Raw genomic sequence first — 22388 nt, 5'->3', positions numbered from 1 at the left:
ATTTGCTGACTACTGTACTGAAGGTGAAAAAACAGAATGGTTGTATGGGTACTCGAAGTATAGATTCTACTGAATGCATATTGCTTTCACACCATCGTAAGTCAAAAAATCGTTAAGTTGAACCATCATCTGTATAGCTCTGGATAGTTTTCAGGCCTGTTCATATGACTGGCATTTAAGTACATATGCATAGATACATTTACTCTTAAAATGTATTTCTAGTAGTACTTTTTCCAGAGATGTAAACAATGTTTAAAAACATTTCTGGATCTTCTCTTTGGAAACCTACTTTATACTAAGTTCACAACCTATATTATGAAAAAAGGAAATTGCTTTATAAAACGAGATATCCTAATAAAAAGAGTCCTAACTCAGAGTGAAGAAGTATCAAATAATCTTCGTTTATACTGGTAGTTAATTAAACAGGTACACGTATACTTTTTTTTATTTTTTGAGAAGGAGTCTCGCACTGTCGCCCAGGCTGGAGTGCAGCGGCGTGATCTCGGCTCACTGCAAGCTCCGCCTCCCAGGTTCACGCCATTCTCCTGCTTCAGCCTCCTGAGTAGCTGGGACTACAGGCGCCCGCCACCAAGCCTGGCTAATTTTTTGTATTTTCAGTAGAGACAGGGTTTCACTGTGTTAGCCAGGATGGTCTTGATCTCCTGACCTTGTGATCCGCCTGCCTCGGCCTCCCAAAGTGCAGGGTGAATCACTGTGCCTGGCCAGGTACACATATACTTTTTAACATTTATCTGAATATTCTATAAACTAGTTATGTGAATTATATGATTCAATGAAGAACCCATTTAGAAAAATAAAGAAAAATTGGCCATAATTTATTGAATTAAAAATCTAAGAAATACTTAAAAAAAAAAAGGAGGGAAAAAATGTATTAAAAAATATTGTTCTGGTTGGGCACAGTGGTGGCTCACGCCTGTAATCCCAACACTTTGGGAGGCCAAGGAGAGAGGATCATAAGGTCTGGAGATCAAGACCAACCTGGCCAACATGGTGAAACTCTGTCTCTACTAAAAATAGAAAAATTAGCTGGGTGTGGTGGCACGTGCCTGTAATCCCGGCTACTTGGGAGGCTGAGGCACAAGAATTGCTTGAACCCAGGAGGCGGAGGCTGCAGTGAGCTGAGACTGCGCCGCTGCAGTGAGCTGAGACTGCGCCACTGCACTCTAGCCTGGCAACAGAGGGAGACTGTCTCAAAAAAAAAAGTAAAATTGTTCTTCTACTTACTCAATGATACCATATGTTACATCATCTCTGGGCTTCCATTTTCTCATCTTTAGAAAGTAGAAAAATACCACCTACCTCACTGGCTGCTATGAGGATTATATAAGATAAACATGAAAGGACTCGATAAGTTTTAAAGCTCTCTATAAATATGATATCACAAAAATAGATACAACTACTGATCTTTACCATCCAACAAGGAAATAGCTTGACAAGAGTCAAGACACAATGCTCTGGTATCATCTGAGGTCAAAGGATTCGAATGTCACAAAAGGTAATGCTTCATACTTTAACAAGTTAGTTTCTTTGTTAGTATTTTTATTATATATAGGCAACTTTGTTATATACCTTTTAAATACTGCTTTAGGTAAGAATATTTCCTTCTTCATTTAAAAAAAGTTAAGCACCTCAAGAAAATTGGTAAAACAAAACAAACCAAAAAAACCTTGGTTACTTTAGTTATGAAGAAAACAAATATCAATGTTAAAAGTAAATGAAACTTGAAAGAGATTAGAGAGAAGAAAATAAAAAATTAGTGAGTTCTATGAGTTAATGTAAGAAATGTCAATAACTAAAACATCATTACTGAGCATGCATTATTTTAAAGGGACAATATCAATATACATTCTCTGAACTAGAATACCTTCCAGTTCTTATTGATTATAGGTAATATGGGTATACATATTCAAATATTACTTTTAAAGATTTTTATTTTTATTTTTTTTTAGAGGCAGGGTTTCACTATGTTGTCCAGCCTTGAGTGCAGTGGGTATTCACAGATGCAATCATTGCTCACTGCAGCCTCGAACTCCTGGGCTCAAGTGATTCTCCCACTTTAGTCTCCCGAGTAGTTGGGACTACAGGCATGCACCACTGCACCTGGCAAGTATTTTTAAATGAACTGTCTAAAAACTTTTTTTCCAGGAAGGACATACAAAGTAATTTTGGATACATTGTCTTACCAGAGAAAAAGCTTTAATTTTTATTTATTCTTTTTTTTTTTTTTTTTTTTTTTTTTTTGAGACGGAGTCTCACTCTGTCACCCAGGCTGGATGGTGCAGTGGCACGATCTTGGCTCACTGCAGCCTCCGTCTCCTGGGTTCAAGCAATTCTCCTGCCTCAGCCTCCCAAGTAACTGAGATTACAGGCACCAGCCACCACACCTGGCTAATTTTTGTATTTTTAGTAGAAAGAGGGTTTCACCATGCTGGCCAGGCTGATCTTGAACTCCTGAACTCAAGTGATCTGCCCGCCTTGGCCTCCCAAAGTGCTGGAATTACAAGTGTGAGCCACCACGCCTGGCCAGAAAAAGCTTTAATTTTATTTAAAGGTGCCCTAGAATATTTTATGTGTTCTGGACAGTAAACAGATTTAGTAGCTGTAGAAATAATAGTAATGTAAGTTTATTAAATATTCCTTTTCAATTAAATAATTCTCACATAGTAAAACAAATTTCAGATTTTTTACCAGCCAGAAGAAACAGTACTTGACAGTGTCCTTTTATATTATCAGAAACTATGCCTAAAAGCACCATGCATATGTAAATGCAATCTTTTACCTTCAACATCATCTGAAAAGGTAGACAAAAATAAATAAAAAGCGGGTGATAAAGACAACAGTTTTTTTAATGTAGTAGTATACACAGTAAAATAGGAGCTTAAAATTAAAATGTTTAATAAGCTACATAACCCTTTGGAAGAAGAGATCCATATTTACTTTGGTCAAATACCTCAGATATACTAAAAGAGATTTAGCATATGCTATATTTTTAGGACTAGGAGATAGATTTATCATTAGAAGGTTGCAAAATAGTCATAAAGAACTCCAAAATGTAGTTCATTATGTCAGCTAAGAATTACCATTTCACAAAGCAATAAAAGCAAAGTATCAACAACAGAACTGAAGGACATGTCTTAATGTCTATTTTTATTTTTATTTTATTTTATTTTTGAGACAGAGTTTCCTTCTGTCGCCCAGCCTGGAGTGCTATGGTACAATCTTGGCTCACTGCAACCTCCGCCTCCTGGGTTCAAGTGATTCTACTGCCTCAGCCTCCTGAGTAGTTGAGATTACAGACGTGTGCCACCACACCTGGCTAATTTTGATATTTTTAGTAGAGACAGGGTTTCACCATGTTGGTCAGGCTGGTCTTGAACTCCTGACTTTGTGATCTGCCCGCCTTGGCCTCCCAAAGTGCTGGAATTACAGGCGTGAGCCACCACACCGGCCAATTTTTTTTTTTTTTTAAAGACAGAGTCTTGCTCTGTTGCCCAGGCTGGAATGCAGTAGCACAATCTTGGCTCACTGCAACCTCTGCCTCTCAGGTTCAAGCGATTCTCCTGCCTCAGCCTGTCAAGTAGCTGGGATTACAGGTGTGCAACACCATACCCGGCTAATTTTTGTGTTTTTAGTACAGACGGGGTTTCTCCAGGTTGGCCAGGCTGGTCTTGAACCCCTGACCTCAAGTGATCCACCCTCCTCGGCCTCCCAAAGTGCTGGGATTACAGGCGTGAGCCACCGCGGCCAGCCCAATGTCTACTTTTTAATTGACTCTTTCAGGATGACTACATTTTCAGAAAGAAAAAGGTCCTTAATAAAACTGATTCTATTACTGTTTATCCAAAGGATCATTTCTGGATGCTAAATTAAAGAGCCTAAAAACACAAAGAAAAAATGAAACAGGTGGGCTTAAACATGATTATAACATGATTTATAACAAAGACAACCACCTAAAAAATATTGTTGCTACAAATTTTTTTTAAGAACAGAAAAAATTACCCCAGCAAATTAACTAGAAAAAGAGTTAAATTTTTAATCTGAAACAACTAAGGGGGATAAAAGGAAAGAAAAGAATGTAATTTTAAAAAATGTGTTTGAATAACTGTGTTGTATCTAACTTTCTCATTGTAGAAATAACTAGGGAAAATAAGTATCTTTTGCTTCAAAGTATATTCTTGTGTGTTTTGTATATATGTATTGTCATGTGACTGACAACCTTTTTTCCATGGGTACCAAATTACATTTACTAAATATTTTTCACCCTTAAGAAATTAATAAAGTTAAGTTATAGGATGGATAGATATGGAGAAATTTGTTAAAACAAATTTTTTTTTAATGAAATGGGGTCTCACTTATGTTGCCCAGGCTGGTCTCAAACTCCTAGGTTCAAGCAATCCTTCCACCTCAGCCTTCCAAAGTGCTGGGATTACAGACATGAGCCATAACACCCAGCCAAAATAAAAGTTTTTTAAAAATAATATTTATGTCTAAGAAACTGTGACTATGCAACATGATCCAGTTTCAGATGTTCTCAATACTAGTATTCTGTGAAGTTAACATTGACATATATTCCTGCTCTATCTTTATTTTAATAAAATAAGAGCAAGGTCAATATGTATCTATACTTCTTTATTATCTGTCTTCTCAGAATTTTGAGAGATCATATAATTTCAGTCTAAATTAGATTTATAAAATGTATGAATATATCCACTGTTCTGACTTTACAGAATAATGAAAAATCTACTATGTCCTACTGTAACAGCCAATTTGATATGACAAATACACTCTTCAACAGAACTGTGAAATGTTACTGCATATGTTTTGCAACATATAGGACAAAATGTATACAGACTTCTAATCAAGCTTCACACAGGGACAATAAATAAAAACAGACAACTTTATGTTAAGTGTGCAGGCATTTAAAAAAAAAAGAAAATGAATGTGCCAAAGAAACGTGTGGATTTCAAACTGATTCATATCATTGTTCACCAGACAGACATAATGTAAAGAAAAAAAATCTAAATTTAATAAACTGTTGCACTTTATAAATTAAGTCCTACATAAAAATTTAAGTATTTATTAGGAAAAACCCTCTAATTTTATATTGCTCACTAGATAATAATATATATTTTCAATCAATAGCTATAAATAATTATTTAATCCAGAACTGGCTAATATGCATACTGCCTAACTAAAACCAAACACAAGTGGGGAAAAATACTACTTACAAAGAAGGATCTTATTCCATCTCACTATAATGTTACGATTTACACACAAAGCAATCATCCTAAAGACACTTTTCTAGATCTAAGCCTATGTGTTTATTAAATTCTTTTAATGAAAAAAGTAAAAGTAAAAAAACTTACACATTTATAAAATAAGTCCAACTTTAAAACCAGCAAAATTAGCACAACCCAGTTAATTTTATGTATAGAAAACACAGTAAAAATAACTGGAAACTTACCTACTTCTTCTTCTTCATCATTAGATATTATATTATATAGTGTGTCCAAAGCATAACCTATTATTTCAGAATCCGAACTGGAAAAAAGAAATTATTACACTTATACACTGCTGATGAGAGTGTAAACTGTTACGACCATTTTTAGTTATTTAGCAATTTTAGAAAATTCCATTTCTAAAGGCCTATTCTAAGAAAATATCAGAGTGCAAACTGTAAAAAATGTGTAATTAATATCAAAAAGTAAGTAACATCAAAAAGATTAAAATACTTGACAGTAAACTTTACTAAAGAAGTATAAGACTACTACATGGAAAACTACAAGACACTGTTGAAAGAAACTACTTAAGGCCCAAATAAATAAAAAGATATGCTGTGTTCATGAATAGGAAAAGAGTAATATATCCCAACTTAAGTCACAGATTTAACATAATCCCTGTCAAAATCCTAACTGCTGTTTTTGCAGAAATTGACAAGCTAATCATAAAAGTCATATGGAGATGCAAGCCAAACAATCTTGAAAATGAAGGACAAAGCCAGAACAGCCAAAACAATCTTGAAAATGAAGGACAAAGCTGAAGAACTCACACTTCCCAGTTTCACAACTTACTAAGAAGTTACAGTAAAAAAAGACTGTGTGGCACTGTGATAGAGATAGACATGTAGATCAATAAAATAGAATTGACAGTCTAGAAATAAACAGTAATGTTTATTTCAATTAATTTTCAGTAAAAGTGCCAAGACCATTTAATGAGGAAGGGATAGTCTCTTAAACAAATGGTGCTGGGTCAGCTAGATAGCAACACACAGAAGAATGAAATTGGGCCCCATCTCACACTATAGATAAATATTAACTCAAAATGGATGAAAGACCTAAATATAAGTAAGAGTTAAAGCTATAAAACCCTTAGAAGAAAACACAGGCTTAAATCCTTACAACCTTAGATTAGGCAATGGTTTCTTAGATGACACCAAAAGCACAAGCAACAAAAGATACAGCAGAGAAATTAAACTTCATCAAAATTTTAAAATGTTTGGCCGCACCTGGTGGCTCATGCCTGTCATCCCAGCACTTTGAAAGGCCAAGGTGGGTGGATTTGAAGTCAGGAGTTCGAGACCAGCCTGGCCAACATAGTGAAACCCTATCTCTACCAAAAATACAAAAATTAGCCGGCCATAGTGGCACACACTTGTAATCTCAGCTATTTGGGAGGCTGAGGAATGAGAATCGCTTGAACTGGGGAGACAGAGGTTGTCATAAGCCAAGATAAGAGATGTATCTAGAAAATATATATATACATACATACATACATATATATAAAATAAAAAAGACAAGTAGGTCAGATGTGGTGGCTCACACCTGTAATCTCAGCACTTTAGGAGGCCAATGTGGGCAGACTGCTTGAGCTCAGGAGTTCAAGACCAGCCTTGCTAACATGGCAAAACCCCGTCTTTACTAAAGATACAAAAATTAGCAGGACATGCTGGTGCATGCCTATAATTCCGGCTACTTGGGAGGCAGAGGCAGGAGAATTGCTTGAACCTGGGAGGTGGAGGCTGTAGTCAGTTGAGCTCCCGCCACTGCACTCCCGCCTGGGCGACAGAGTGAGATTCCATCTCAAAAAACAAACAAACAAAAAATAGAAAGACAAGTAACCCAATTAAAAATGGGTAAAGGATATGAATAGACATTTCTCCAAATGGCCAATAATCACAACACCGTCAACATCTTCAGTCATTGGGAAATACAAATCAAAACAATTAGAAAACGAGGCTGGGCTGGGCGCGGTGGCTCACGCCTATAATCCCAGCACTTTGGGAGGCCGAGGTCGGGGGGATCGCCTGAGGTCAGGAGTTCGAGACCAGCCTGACCAATACGGAGAAACTCCGTCTCTACTAAAAATACAAAAAATTAGCTGGGAGTGGTAGGTGCATGCCTGTAATCCCAGCTACTTGGGAGGCTGAGGCAGGAGAATCGTTTGAACCCAGGAGGCAGAGGTTGTGGTGAGCCAGATTGCGCCACTGCACTCCAGCCTGGGCAACGAAAGCAAAACTCCATCTCAAAAAAAAAAAAAGAAAATGAGGCAGGGCGCAGTGGCTCACACCTGTAATCCTAGCACTTTGGGAGGCCAAGGCGGGCGGATCACGTGAGGTCAGGAGTCTGAGAGCAGCCTGGCGAATGTGGTGAAACTCCTTCTCTACTAAAAATACAAAAATTAGCTGGGTGTGGTGGTGCATGCCTGTAATCCCAGCTACTGGGGGAGGCTGAGGCAGGAGAATCACTTAAACCTGGGAGGCGGAGGTTGCAGGAGCCGAGAACGTGCCACTGCACTCCAGCCTGGGCAACAGAGAGAGACTCCATCTCAAAAAAAAAAAAAAAAAAAAAGAAAATGAAATTAAGAAATACCACTTTATACTTACTAGGATGGTCACTTTTTAATAAAGGTTAATAACAAGTGCTGGTAAGAATACAGAGAAATTGGGACCTTCATACATTGCGGATGGAAACATAAAATGTTCTAGCCATTTTATACAAGTATTTATACTCTGTAGTGAACAGAGTTTGGCAATTCCTCAAAAAGTTAAACAACTTATCCCATGACCCAGCAATTGCACTGCTAGATACAGAACACAGTGAAATGAAAATGTACGTCCTTACAAAAATCAGTACATGAATGTTCATAGCAGCATTACTCATAATAGCAAAAAAGTGGAAATACCCAAAATGTCCAACAACTGATGAATGGGTAAACGAAATGTGGTATAACTACACAAAAGATTATTCAGCCTAAAAAAGAATGATGTACTAATACATGCTGCAACATGGATGAACCTTAAAATACTATGCTGTCGAAGAAGCCAGAAACAAAGGCCACATATGGTATAATTCCATCTATATGAAATGTCCAAAACATTCAAATCTATAAAGACAGAAAGTAGATTAGTGGTTGCCAAGTATGCGAGAGGGGGTGGGGGAGGAAAATAGAAAATGACAGATAATGAATATGGGATTTCTTTTTGGCATGATGCAAATGTTCTGGAATTAGAGAGTGGTGATGGTTGTACAATTTTGTGAATATATTAAAACCACTAAAATGTACACTTTAAAAGAGTGAACTTTATGATATACAAATTATATCTCAATTTAAAAAAACCATTGAGGTATCATGGTTTTGAAAACATCAGTAAGAGACAAGTTTTGGGCCCTGAGTATGGGAGTTAGGAGAATGAGTGGTCTCTCCTTAAGATGGTTATAGAGGGCTGGGCGTGGTGGCTCACACCTGTAATCCCAGCACTTCGGGAGCCCGAGGTAGGTGGATCACCTGAGGTCAGCAGTTCGAGACCAGTCTGACCAACATGGAGAAACCATGTCTCTACTAAAAATACAAAATTAGCCAGGCATGGTGGTGCATGCCTGTAATCCCAGCTACTCGGGAGGCTGAGGCAGAAGAATTGCTTGAACCCGGGAGACAGAGGCTGCGGTGAGCTGAGATCGAGCCATTGCACTCCAGCCTGGGCAACAGGAGCGAAACTCTGTCTCGGGGGAAAAAAAAAAAAAAAAAAAAAAAGGATGGTTATAGGGAAGCAGACCCCACAGCCAGATGGGGTTTCAGGTAATGCCAAGAAAGGGAACAAAACTTTGTTTGACATAGCTGAAGATGAAGAGGGTTCAGCATAAGGATTCTTAGCATTAGTTGTATACGTCAGGAGAAGAAAGATGAAACAGTAATGAAGACGAGAATGTGGAGAGAGGAGATGGTTGTAGAATATAGACCTCTGAGGCTGGGCACAGTGGCTCATGCCTGTAATCCCAGCATTTTGGGAGGCCGAGGCAGGCAGATCACGAGGTCAGAAGATTGAGACCATCCTGGCTAAGATGGTGTAACCCCATCTCTACTAAAAAAAAAACAAAAAACAAAAAACAAAAAAAACAAAAAATTAGCTGGAGTGGCATGTGCCTGTAATCCCAGCTACTTCAGAGGTTGAGGCAGGAGAATCGCTTGAACCCGGGAAGTGGAGGCTGCAGTGATGCAGTGAGCTGAGATCGTGCCACTGCACTCCAGCCTGGGCAACAGAATGAGAAACTTTGTCTAAAATAAAATAAAACAAAATAAATAGACCCCTGCATTCAATTAAATTAAAAAAATCTTCAGAGAACACTCTGAAAACAGGAAAACAGGTAAGAACCACAGGCAAATGGAAAGGGAATTTAACACAAGAAAGGGAGTGAAACACAACAAGGCTATTATACGTTTTCCTTTGTTATTATTGTCTGAGAGTTAAAACATTCAGCAGCCCCTGACGTGATACAATTATTTGTTCACACATTCACAAGACCATGTGGTATACTCTACTTCTAAGCATAATGCCTAACACAGTAAATGTGCAATAAATTTTTTTAACCTATTAGTTAACCTTTATCAAGAGTATCTACACACTTCTGCTGTGTGGCAAAAATGACAATAGCTGGGCGCAGTGGCTCATGCCTGTAATTCCAGCACTTTGGAGGCTGAGACGGGCAGATCACCTGAGGTCAGGAGTTTGAGACCAGCCTGACCAACATGGAGAAACCCCATCTCTACTAAAAATACAAAAAATTAGCCGGCCGTGGTGGCAGGTGCCTGTAATCCCAGCTACTTGGGAGGCTGAGGCAGAAGAATCACTTGAACCCAGGAGGCAGAGGTTGCAGTGAGCCGAGATCATGCCATTGCACTCTAGCCTGGGGAACAAGAGTGAAACTCTTGTCTCAAAAAAAAAAAAAAAAAAAAAAAAAGATAATAAAGACCGCTTTACATAAGAGATGCATTCTCTTTTCCATACTGAGATGTTAATCATTTCATCATTAACTTTATAAGACTCGGTAATAAAATGTGCATGTGATTTCACACTCATAGAATAAAAAAGATTATATGTATGTATAATCATCACACTAATCTGCTTCTTTTTTCTAGCTCTTCTAAAGGCCACCCACATTCCCTGGCTCATGGCTCCTTCTCTCCATTTTCAAAGCCACCAAGAGCAGGCTGAGTCTTTTTTTCCTATCACAGGACTCTGACCTCCTCTTCTGCATTCCTGTTCTACTTCTTTTTTGTTTTGAGACAGAGTCTTGCTCTGTTGCCCAGGCTGGAGTGCAGTGGCGCCATCTTGCCTCACTGCAAGCTCCGCCTCCTGGGTTCTTGCCATTCTCCTGCCTCAGCCTCCCGAGTAGCTGGGATTACAGGCGCCCGCCACCATGCCCGGCTGATTTTTTTGATTTTTGGTAGAGATGGGGTTTCACCGTGTTAGCCAGGATGATGTTGATCTCTGACCTCATGATTTGCCTGCCTCGGCCTCCCAAAGTGCTGAGATTACAGGTGTCAGCCACCACACCCGGCCTTTTCCTGTTCTACTTCTAAGGACCCTGTGATAACACTGGGTCCACCAGGGTAATCCAGAATAATTCTCTCATCTCAAAGTCCTTAACTTAATCATATCTGCAAAATCTCTCTCACTATCTAAGATAAAATTCATAGGTTTTGTTGATTAGGATGTAGATATCTTTGGGAGACCACAATTCTGTCTACCACAGTTACCTACTATGATGTTAATAACACAGAGAGACCTGATGCATCCAATTCACTTACTCAAATACACTAGACTTATTGGTTTTGAAAAGGTAGTCAATTTGAGTTACACTGGGGAGAAGAAAAAAGGTCCTAACTGGTATGGAAAAGCAGCTGGGCATAACTGAAATATAACTGAAAACAAATCTATGAGGTTAGACAGGCAGTACACAGATCTTTTAAAAGCATTTATTTTTTGCTTTGTTTGAGAAACATGAACTTTACACTTCACTGAACTGGTGAAATGCATTAAATGGGAGAAAGACTGAAGATGTGCATTTCAGAAGGATAATTCTTGCAATATATAGACTGAATGGAAATACAAAGAGATTGGAGGAAAATAATACTTTGGAGATGATGATTGTTTTCAACTATGTCCAAAACTTTTCGATTCAGCTCCTTCCAAAAAAGTGAAGCCTAATTCTCCTCTCCTTAAGTATAGACCATACTTATTAACCTGCTTCTAACAACTAGAATATGATGGGATTGCCAGTACATGACTTTGGAGATTGAGTTATAAAAGGCATTGTGGCTTTCTATTTGTTATCTCTCTAGGATACTTTGCTCTGGGAGAGCAGCTGCCATATCAAACAGCCCTACCGAGAGAGAAACATGGTGAGGAACCGAGGCCTCTTGTCAACAGTAATGTGAGTAAGCCATCTTGGAATCAGATCCTCCAGCCCCAGTCAAGCCTTCAGATGACTGCAGACCTGGCTGATGGCTTCATGGCAACCTCATGAGAGACCCTCAGCTCACTTAGCTAAGTTGCTCCTCAATTCCTGATCCACAGAAACTGTGAGATGATAAATATTTTATTTTGAACCACTAAGTTTCAAAGTAATTTGCTACATAGCCAAAGATAACCAACACAGAGGTTATGGAAATTATTTAAGTGATTGACATTGAGCCAGAACTAAGGCCAAAAAAGGAAATGGAAAGAAAATAATGGACTCTAGCTGTTTTTTTGCCTATGTAGGCATGATGGGTTCAAGAGAGGAATGAGTTCCCTAAGAATCCTCCAGTTTCTCACTTGAATGGAAAGATGCTCATGACTGAGATGAACTTAGGGTAGAAGCAGTCGAAGGGAGCATGGAAAGCCTAGAAGGAGGACCAGAGATAAATTAACTTTGAATATTTTGAATCTGAAAGGCTTATGAGAGATTTCGGTAGGGTAGAAATGTATGATGCGCAGCTAAAGCTTATAAGACACATTCGACTGTAGCTAAGATCTGGAAGCTATCCATGCAGAGTTAATGAAAACCAAAGATGGAGATAACATCTCTTAAAAAGAAATTGACGGCCAGGTGTGGTGGCTCACACCTGTAATCCCTAGCAGTTTGGGAGGCTCAGGTGGGTGGATCACCTAAGGTCGGGAGTTCGAGACCAGCCTGATCAACATCGAGAAACTCCGTCTCTACTAAAAATACAAAATTAGCCAGGCATGGTGGTGCATGCCTGTAATCCCAGGTTCTTGGGAGGCTGAGGCAGCAGAATCGCTTGAACCCGGGAGGCAGAGGCTGCAGTGAGCCTAGATTGCACTATTGTACTCTAGCCTGGGCAACGAGAATGAAACTGTCTCAAAAAAAACCCAAAAAACCAAAAAACAAAAAAATTGAAAGAGCTAAAAATAGGCTAAATGATGCTTCTTTTTCTTTCTTTTTTTTTTTGAGATGGAGTTTCGCTCTCGTTGCCCAGGCTGGAGTGCAATGGCGTGACCTTGGCTCACCGCAACCTCTGCCTCCCAGGTTCAGGCGATTCTCCTGCCTCAGCCTCTCTAGTAGCTGGGATTACACGCATGTGCCACCATAACCGGCTATATTTTGTACTTTTAGTAGAGACAGGGTTTCTCCATGTTGGTCAGGCGGGTCTTGAACTCCCAACCTCAGACGATCCGCCCGCCTCAGCCTCCCAAAGTGCTGGGAATACAGGCATGAGCCACTGTGCCCAGCTGCTTCTTTTTCTTTAAATTTATATTTATTTTTTCAAGACAAGGTCTCACTCTGCTGCCCAGGTTGGAGTACAGTGGTATGATCATGGCTCACTGCAGCCTTGACTTCCTAGGCTCAAGTGATCCTCCCACCTCAGCCTCCCGAGAAGCTGGGACCACAGGTATGTGACACCACACCCAGCTAATTTTTATTTTATTTTATTATTTATCTTCTTTGTTTTTGTGAGACAGAGCCTTGCTCTGTTGCCCAGGCTGAAGTGCAGTTGCTCGATCTTGGTTAACCGTAGTCTCCATCTCCCGGGTTCAAGTGATTTCTCCTGCCTCAGACTCCTGAGTAGCTGGGATTACAGGCACGCACCAGCGGGCCTGGCTAATTTTTGTATTTTTAGTAGAGACTGGGTTTTACCATTTGGCCAGGCTGGTCTCGAACTCCTGATCTCAAGTAATCCACCTGCCTCGGCTTCCCAAATTGCTGGGATTCCAGGCGTGAGCCACCATTCCTGGCCTAATTTTTATTTTTTATATTGCCCAGACTAGTATCGAACTCCCGGGCTCAAGCAATCCTCCCACCTCAACCTTCCAAGGTGCTGGAATTTCAGGCTTGAGCCACCATACCTGGCAATCTTTCTCTTAAGACAGGCTCATATTCAACATTTAACTCTTTTTTTTTTTTTTTTTGAGACTGAGTCTGGCTCTGTCGCCCAGGCTGGAGTGCAGTGGCCGGATCTCAGCTCACTGCAAGCTCCGCCTCCCGGGTTTACGCCATTCTCCTGCCTCAGCCTCCGGAGTAGATGGGACCACAGGCGCCTGCCACCTCGCCCGGCTAGTTTTTTGTATTTTTTAGTAGAGACGGGGTTTCACCGTGTTAGCCAGGATGGTCTCGATCTCCTGACCTTGTGATCTGCCCGTCTCAGCCTCCCAAAGTGCTGGGATTACAGGCTTGAGCCACCATGCCCGGCTAACATTTAACTCTTATTACTGCAGTTTATTTCTCTTAAAAAGCAAGTCTGAATACCAAAATATGTATATTATATGTAAATGAATATCTACTTGCCCAATGTAAATGAATACCACTTGCCCAATTCAAACTCAAAATCTCAAGCCTCTAAATTAAAGAGTTGCTTCATCCCATTTTTATGTCTGTTCTATGCTTAACACAGTGGCTTGTACTCAGTGTCCAATAAATATTTATCAAAATGACAACTGAAGTAAAAACTTAATAGCTTTAGTATGTCAACAACTTTTGGGGCCAGGCGCAGTGGCTCACACCTATAATCCCAGTACTTTGGGAGGCCAAGGTGGGCAGATTGCCTAAGCCCAGGAGTTCGAGACCAGCCTGGGTAACATGGCAAACCCCATCTCTACCAAAAAAAAAGCAATCTTTTGGAATAGTGATGCTGACTCTAAAACAAATTAAAATTTCAAGAAATATTAGGGAAAAAAATCATTATACAGAGACTTACCGATCTGTTTGTAAAACATGAATAAGATGTTCCATAGCTTGTATACCCACTTCCAAGCGATATTTCTGCACATAAAAAATAAAAATGTTACTAAAGTAACTAATATCCAACTTAAGAAACTTAAAACATTTACAAAGTTACAAACCTTAGATAATGATTTGAGAGCACGCACGGCATTTCTTCGATCATCCAATAAAGTAGATGAAGCTACTCTGTCACAAAGCTTTTGAATCTGTCATGAAAAAATAAAATGGCATTAAAATAATTCTAAAAAAACATGAAATTTTTATCCCCTAAATGTATGCCATGTAATTAAAAAAAAATCAGCACACGGGATGTAACAGAAATAGTCTTTCAGAAATCTATCCATTTGGTACTAGTATAACCTCATTACAGAGATCAAATAGTTTTTTTTGCAGAGACTTAAAAAGTGGGAGGGGCTGAAAGAGAAGTCAAAATAAAGCATATAAATCGAGGAATTAAAAGAAATAATTGGTAAAATCATAGCTTTCTAATTAGGTCTATTATGACTGTGTGAACCAGGAGGGGAGCATAATCCAATATGGTTATGATAGAAGATAGACAGTTATTTAAAATTTTTAAAATAGTAATTGTTTACATCATAACTTTTTCCTAACATTTTCATCATATATTTGAAAAGAAAAGTCAAAACTTTATGTCAAAACTTTTATGTTTTAAGTGTGCTTCAAAATATACAAGGATGAAATGCTTCATTATAAAATAATTTATAGAAACCCCCCAAAAATATTTTGTTTTTTTTTTTGAGACAAAGTCTCGCTCTTGTCCCCCATGCTGGAGTGTGACAGCGCGATCTCAACTCACTGTAACCTCCACCTTCTGGGTTCAAGCGATTCTACTGCCTCGGCCCCCTGAAAAGCTGGGATTACAGGCACCTGCCACCATGCCCGGCTAATTTTAGTATTTTTAGTAGACAGGGTTTCACCATATTGGCCAGGCTGGTCTAGAGCTCCTGACTTCAGGCGATCCACTCGCCTGGGCCCCCCAAAGTGCTGGGATTACAGGTGTGAGCCACTGCGCCCAGCTGAAACCAAAATTTAAACTGAATTTTAAAACACATCTTGGCCGGGCACAGTGGCTCATGCCTGTAGTCCCAGCACTTTGGGAGGCCGAGGCGGGTGGATCACCTGAGGTCAGGAGTTCAAGACTAACCTGGCAAATATGGTGAAATCCCGTCTCTACTAAAAATATAAAAAATTAGCTGGGCATGGTGGCATGTGCCTGTAGTCCCAGCTACTCTGGAGACTGAAGCAGGAGAATTGCTTGAACCTGGCACGTGGAGGTTGCAGGGAGCCGAGATTGCGCCACTGCACTCCAGCCTGGGTGACAAAGTGAGGCTCCGTTTCAAAAATAAATAAATAAATAAAATGAAATAATTTATAGAAACCAAAATTTCAACTGAATTTTAAAACAAATCTTGGAACATTATTAAAATAGGAAAAAAACAGATAACAACATGCTAATACAATTGTAATACATTCTTTGATGGAACGCCATGTAGGTATTCAAAAGAATTAACTACTGATATGAAAATACTGTGGTATAGTAATGAGAAGAAAAAAAGCAAGTTATAAAACTAAATTTAAATTACGGATTCAGTAAAGCAAGAGTACCAGATTGTGCATATAAAATTACATTTAAAAAGAATTTGGAAACCTAAAACTATAAAACTTCTAGAAGAAAGCATATGAGAAAATCCTTGTGACCTTTATTTAGGCAAAGACTTCTAAGATGCCACATTCATAAAAGAAAAATGTAGAATGGGCACAGTGGTTCACACCTGTAATCTCAGCACTTTGGGAGGCCAAGGCGGGCAGATCACAAAGTCAAGAGATCGAGGCCATCCTGGCCAACATGGTGAAACCCTGTCTCTACTAAAAATACAAAAATTAGCTGGGTGAGGTAGTGCGTGCCTGTAGTCCCAGCTACTCGGGAAGCTGAGGCAGGAGAATCGCTTGAACCTGGGAGGCGGAGGTTGCAGTGAGCTGAGATCACACCACTGCACTCCAGCCTGGTGACAGAATGAGACTCTGTCTCAAAAATAAATAAATAAATAAATAAATAAGAAAAATGTAATAAATTAATTTCATCACTTTTGCTTTTTTTTTTTTTGAGATGGATTCTTGTTCTATCTCCCAGGTTGGAGTACAGTGGTGCAATCACAGCTCACCGTAGCCTCAACCTCCTGTGCTCAAGCAATCCTCCCACCTCAGCCTCTCGAGTAGCTAGGCCCACAGGCACACAACCACAACCACACCTGGCTAATCTTCTTGTAATTTTTAGAGACAGGGTCTAACTATGTTGCTCAGTCTTCTCTTGAACTCCTAGTCTCAAGCGATTCTTCCACATTGGCCTCCCAAAGTGCTGGGATTACAGATGTGAGCCACCGCACCCAGCTCCGCTTCTGCTGTTCAAAAGACAGTATGAAAAGACTGAAAAGGTAAACCACAGACTGGGTGAAAATATTTGGAAAACATCTGATACTATGTTCTTACATAGGTTAGGCCAGGCGTGGTGGCTCACGCCTGTAATCCCAGCACTTTGGGAGGCCGAGGTGGGCAGATCACGAGGTCAGGAGATCGAGACCATCCTGGCTAACATGGTGAAACCCCATCTCTATTAAAAATACAAAAAAAATTATCTGGGCATGGTGGCAGGTGCCTGTAGTCCCAGCTACTCGAGAGGCTGAGGCAGGAGAATGGGCTGAACCCGGGAGGTGGAGCTTGCAGTGAGCCAAGATCACTCCACTGCACTCCAGCCTGGGCGACAGTGCAAGACTCCGTCTCAAAAAAAAAAAAAAAAAAAAAAAAAAAAAAAAAAAAAAAAAACATAGTTTAAAAAACACTTGGGTCCTTTCTAGCTCAACCAATTAGTATTTTAACTTTTCTTTTTTTTTCAAGACTATCATAAAACAGCAAGTATTTTAACTTATTGAAGAATGTACTTTAGGCCAGGAGTTTGAGACCAGTCTGGGCAACATAGTGAGACCATGTCTCTACAAAAAATGAAATTAGCTGGGTATGACGGTGTGAGCCTGCAGTCCTAGCTACTTAGCAGGCTAAGGCAGGTGGATCACTTGAACTCAGAAGTTAGAGACTGCAGTGAGCTATGATCACGCTACTGCACTCCAGCCTGAGCAACAGAGTGAGACCTTGTTTCTCCATTTAAAAAAAAAAAAAAAAAGGAAAGTATAAGTTTATTACATTCTTTAAAGATTCTGTATATTAAGATTTTGGCAATGCAAATGTTTGCACCCTACATATCTGAATTAATGGTGTTCAAATACATATAGCGTTTCCCAAAATATGTTTTGCAGATTTCTAGTGTCCCAGAAGATATGAATAGATTCCCTACGATCACAGAACAAGTGGGAAATACAAGGTTATACGAAATTAACTCGGTTTGTGCACTGCAGGATTTCTAAGAGTCTTTACAACTGCTGATTTGCATTTCTTCATATAGCAGATATAGCAGGATAACCAGGCCTAGCTTTACATTCTTACTTTATTCATTCTAACTGTTCACATTTAAAAATAATTCCTGGAAATAATATAATTTTCTCTTTCTTAAATAACTGGTTGACACTTTTCTTTATATATATATACACACACATATATATACACATATATATACACACACATATACAGAGACACACACATATATACACATATATATACTATATATACACACACACATATATTTTTTTAACCACTTAGAAAAACTACTTAGTTATCTCTTAAAAACTTGAACCTCATTACTCTCAGCTCAAAGAATGTCTTGGGTCAAAATAGTTTTCCAAAGCAAGAATGCAACTGCCTTTACTTAGGTCTTGTACATCTTTTGCTTGTTTTTTTTTTTTTTTTTGAGACAGAGTCTTGCTCTGTCGCCCAGGCTGGAGTGCAGTGGTGCAATCTCGGCTCACTGCAAGCTCCACCTCCCGGGTTCACGCCATTCTCCTGCCTCAGCCTCCTGAGTAGCTGGGACTACAGGCGCCCGCCACCGCGCCCGGCTAATTTTTTGTATTTTTAGTAGAAACGGGGTTTCACCGTGGTCTCGATCTCCTGACCTTGTGATCCGCCCGCCTCGGCCTCCCAAAGTGCTGGGATTACAGGCGTGAGCCACCGCGCCCGGCTTGCTTGTTTTTTTTAAGGTAGCTTATAGTTGATACTATGAATGGGAATTTTTTTTTTTTTCCTCAGGCATTTTCTGCTGCTTCTCAGTCTTAAACCTCAAGTACTGGTTCTAGATCTGGGATTCTTATCTACCTTGAGGTTCTTAGTCCCAGTACCAGGCAGGGCTTGAATCTAGCCTCAATCTTACCTTTGGTTGGTGTATAGAGGTACTTGCCTCAAAATATAAATGTCCATGTCTGGATGCTCTTCAATCATTACTTGCTAAATGCAGAAATATAAAAGCTGTTCGATACTGGTAGAGAAACTTAGCTTTAGAAATACTGGAGGATGGCTGGGTGCGGTGGCTCACACCTGTAATCCCAGCACTTTGGGAGGCTGAGAGGGGTGGATTGCCTGAGCTCAGGAGTTCAAGACCAGCCTAGGCAATGTGGCAAAACCCCCTGTCTACTAAAACTACAAAAAACTAGCCAGGCATGGTGGTGCCCGCCTGTAGTCTCAGCTATTCAGGAGGCTGAGGCACAAGAATTGCTTGAGCCTGGGAGGTGGAGGTTGCAGTGAGCCAAAATAGCACCACTGTACTCCAGCCTGTTAAAAAAAAAAAAAAAAAGAAAGAAATACTGATGGGTGGCTGGGCATAGTGGCTCATGCCTGTAATCCCAGCACTTTGGGAAGCTGAGGTGTGAAGATTGCTTGAGGCCAGCAGTTCAAGACCAGCCAGGTCACATAGTGAGACCCCCATCTCTACCAAATAAATAATTATCTGGGCATGGTAGTGTGTGCGTATAGTCCCAGGTACTTGGGAGACTAAGGTGGGAGGATTGCTTGAGCCCAGGAGTTCAAGGCTGCAATGAGCCTTGCAATGACTGTGTCACTGCACTCCAGCCTGGGTGACACAGAGAGACCCTATCTCAAATAACAATAATAATGATAATCACCTCAAAAAAAAAAAAAAAAAAAGAATTAAGGAATAAGCAGTGAATTAAATGATTAGTAGTTCATGAGACAATATGAGAAAGGAGGAGAAAATAATTTTATAATTGTTTGTACATTTTTAAATGTAGAAATCAGCACATTTTATTCAGAGTAAGAAAACTGGTCTATTTGAGGGTTTTACTTTTTTTAATCTTTGGACATAGGATTTTGCTCTGTCGCCCAGGCTGGAGTGCAGTGGTGCGATCTTGGCTCACTGCAACCTCTGCCTCCTGGGTTCAAGTGATTCTCGGCCTCAGCCTCCAAAGCAGCTGGGATTACAGGTGTGTGCCACCACGCCGGGCTAGTTTTGTATTTTTAGTAGAGATAGGGTTTCACCTTGTTGGCCAGGCTGGTCTTGAACTCCTGGCCTCAAGTGATCCACCAACTCTGGCCTCCCAAAGTGCTAGGATTACAGGCGTGAGCCACTGTGCCTGATATCTATTTGAGTTTTTAAGCTTTATATATTTTATTTTTTAGAGGCAGCATCTAACTCTGTCACCCAGGCTGGAGTACAGTGACATGACTGTGCCTCACTGTAAACTCAAACTCCTGGCTTCAAGCCATCCTCCCACCTCAGCCTCCAGAGTAGCTGGAACTATAGGCACAAGCCACTGTGCCCAGCTAATTTTTTGTTTTGTAGAGATAGGGGGTCTCGCTATGCTGCCCAGGCTGGTCTTGAACTGCTGGCCTCAAGCCATCCTCCTTACCCAGTCTCCCAAAGTGCTGGGATTACAGGTATGAGACACTGTGGGGCCAGTCACTTGATATATCTATGAATCAAAACGATAATGTTTAATTTATATATATTCGAACACTCATATACACATACAGGTTCTATTAAAATACACTAGGAGAGACCTTCTAAAACATAAAAACTTTCCCTTTTAAAATACTTTTAAATGCCTAGTATCTCTGGCAATGATGACTGATTTAAAACAATGTGAAAAAAAATAAGAATATCCAAGATTTAAACTGCTAAATAAAAAAAGTTTTCCTAATGAATTTCCTTATCTGCTTCAATGGGCTCTGATTAATAAGCAAATCACTAATTTTTTTGGTAGTTGCAAAATATACCTTAAAAATATTAAAATTAATAACTATTTTAAAGTGTATTGTTTTTACACATAAAAATGAAATTCATCATTCCTGAGTTGGGGTAAATATGTATCAAGACTATTTTTGAGAACATAAACATACTTTTTATCTTTTAAATTTGGTGTGGTTTTAAAAAATACATGGATGAATCACTTTTATTCTTAAATAAAATATGTTGAGTTTTAATGTTAAGTAAAGTAAATCTCAATTGGGGATTTTAATGAGAACTTTCCTACTAGTGACTTAAAATAACTAAACCCAAATCAGTCAACCATATTCCAAACCTTTAAGAGTCAAAGGTGAATATAAGAACAACTTATGGCTGGGCATGGCGGCTTACATCTGTAATCTCAACACTTTGGGACACTGAAGTGGGAGGACTGCTTGAAGCTAGGAACTCAAGCCCAGCCCGGGCAACATAGTGAGATCCCATCTCTACAGAAAATTTAAAAATTAAGTGGGTGTGGTGGTATGTTTGTAGTCCTAGCTACTCCAGAGGCTGAAGTGGGAGGACTGCTTGAGCCCAGAAGTTTGAGGCTACAGTGAGCTGTGGTTATGGATGCATCACTGTACTTCAGCCTGGATGACACAGCAAGACCCTGTGTTAAAATATAGCAATAATTTTTAAAAGAACAACTTATTTACCTAGCACCATTAGACTGAGCTCTTTCAGATACCTCTGTCAAGCACCAAAATGGTCTTTTCATTTGTAATTTCTGATGGTAATCTGAAATTAGTTACATGCTTCTCTATCTTCATAAAGAAGAATATAATTATGAGCTTTCTTAGCATATAAACCTAAATCCTCCTCTATATGATATAGAGGATGTCTTAGATATTAAATGAAAGAATACATATAAAAGGCTTTATATAATACCTGGCACCTATGAATCTTCAATAAATGTTAGCAAATTTTATTATTATCAAGCTTATGATTTCTTTGTATTATTCTTCCTTGTATTACTATTTTATCCTATCAGGCTTTTGGCTATCATTTCCATCACTTATGCCTCTAATGGACCATTCAAATATTGCAGATTTAAATTTGCTACTAAGCAAGGTACTAATTAAGTTCAATAGTAATACATCTATACCCCAAAATTACTCAAGCTTGAAATCAAGATTGAGAACACGGATATGCAACTTATACTTTTGCTACCTTGAGGCCTTATTACCTCTCAACAATATTCCAGATGGTTGAAGTTTCTGAAAAAGTGATCTCTCTATAAGAAAGTGGTATGTTTGCTACTCTTCACAGACAACTGAAGCCAAATGAAAGGAAAACATATTACTTATGTTCCAAACCCTACAAAGACCTAGTCATGTTTTAGTCTATACACAAGTCTGTATTTTTCTGTTGATATTTACCAAACAAAAATTCTGTTCACAAATATGCTTAGTTTCTATTCAGAAACTGTAGATCTCAAAACTATTATTCCATTTATTTCCTACTTGAAAAACCAACTCAGTGCAGTACAATTGTGCCACATTGTCCATTCTATCCTTCTATCTTTCAGTTATTACATGTCTCTGTGCTTTAGCTGGGCACATGGCTGTCCACCTACACACTATTTTCAGGACTTCCTTGCAGCTAGGCATGGACAGAAACTGGAATACATTCTGGTCAATGAGTTGTGAGTATCTTTAAGTTCA

At 39.4% G+C, this 22388-nt stretch overlaps 1 protein-coding gene across 3 annotated transcripts in view; it reads right to left on the bottom strand.

The window, feature by feature from the left end:
- The window catches only part of LOC105477273 (USO1 vesicle transport factor), a 92116-nt gene that overhangs the window by 52869 nt on the left and 16859 nt on the right, over nt 1–22388 (bottom strand). For 2 of the 3 annotated variants that reach the window (XM_011733716.2, XM_011733719.2), the window contains exons 2-4: nt 14642–14728; nt 14497–14561; nt 5486–5562 (exon numbers count right to left, since the gene is read on the bottom strand). In XM_011733716.2, the coding sequence (XP_011732018.2) occupies nt 5486–5562; nt 14497–14561; nt 14642–14728 (229 nt within the window). Of the gene's footprint in view, nt 1–5485; nt 5563–14496; nt 14562–14641; nt 14729–22388 lie in introns of those variants that run through there. The other variant, XM_071093511.1, reaches the window with a different exon arrangement.

Source organism: Macaca nemestrina, chromosome 3, assembly GCF_043159975.1.
Source record: "Macaca nemestrina isolate mMacNem1 chromosome 3, mMacNem.hap1, whole genome shotgun sequence".
NCBI lineage: Eukaryota > Metazoa > Chordata > Mammalia > Primates > Cercopithecidae > Macaca > Macaca nemestrina.
Note: the sequence above shows the minus strand (reverse complement) of the source record. Positions and strands in the feature narration are given on the sequence as shown.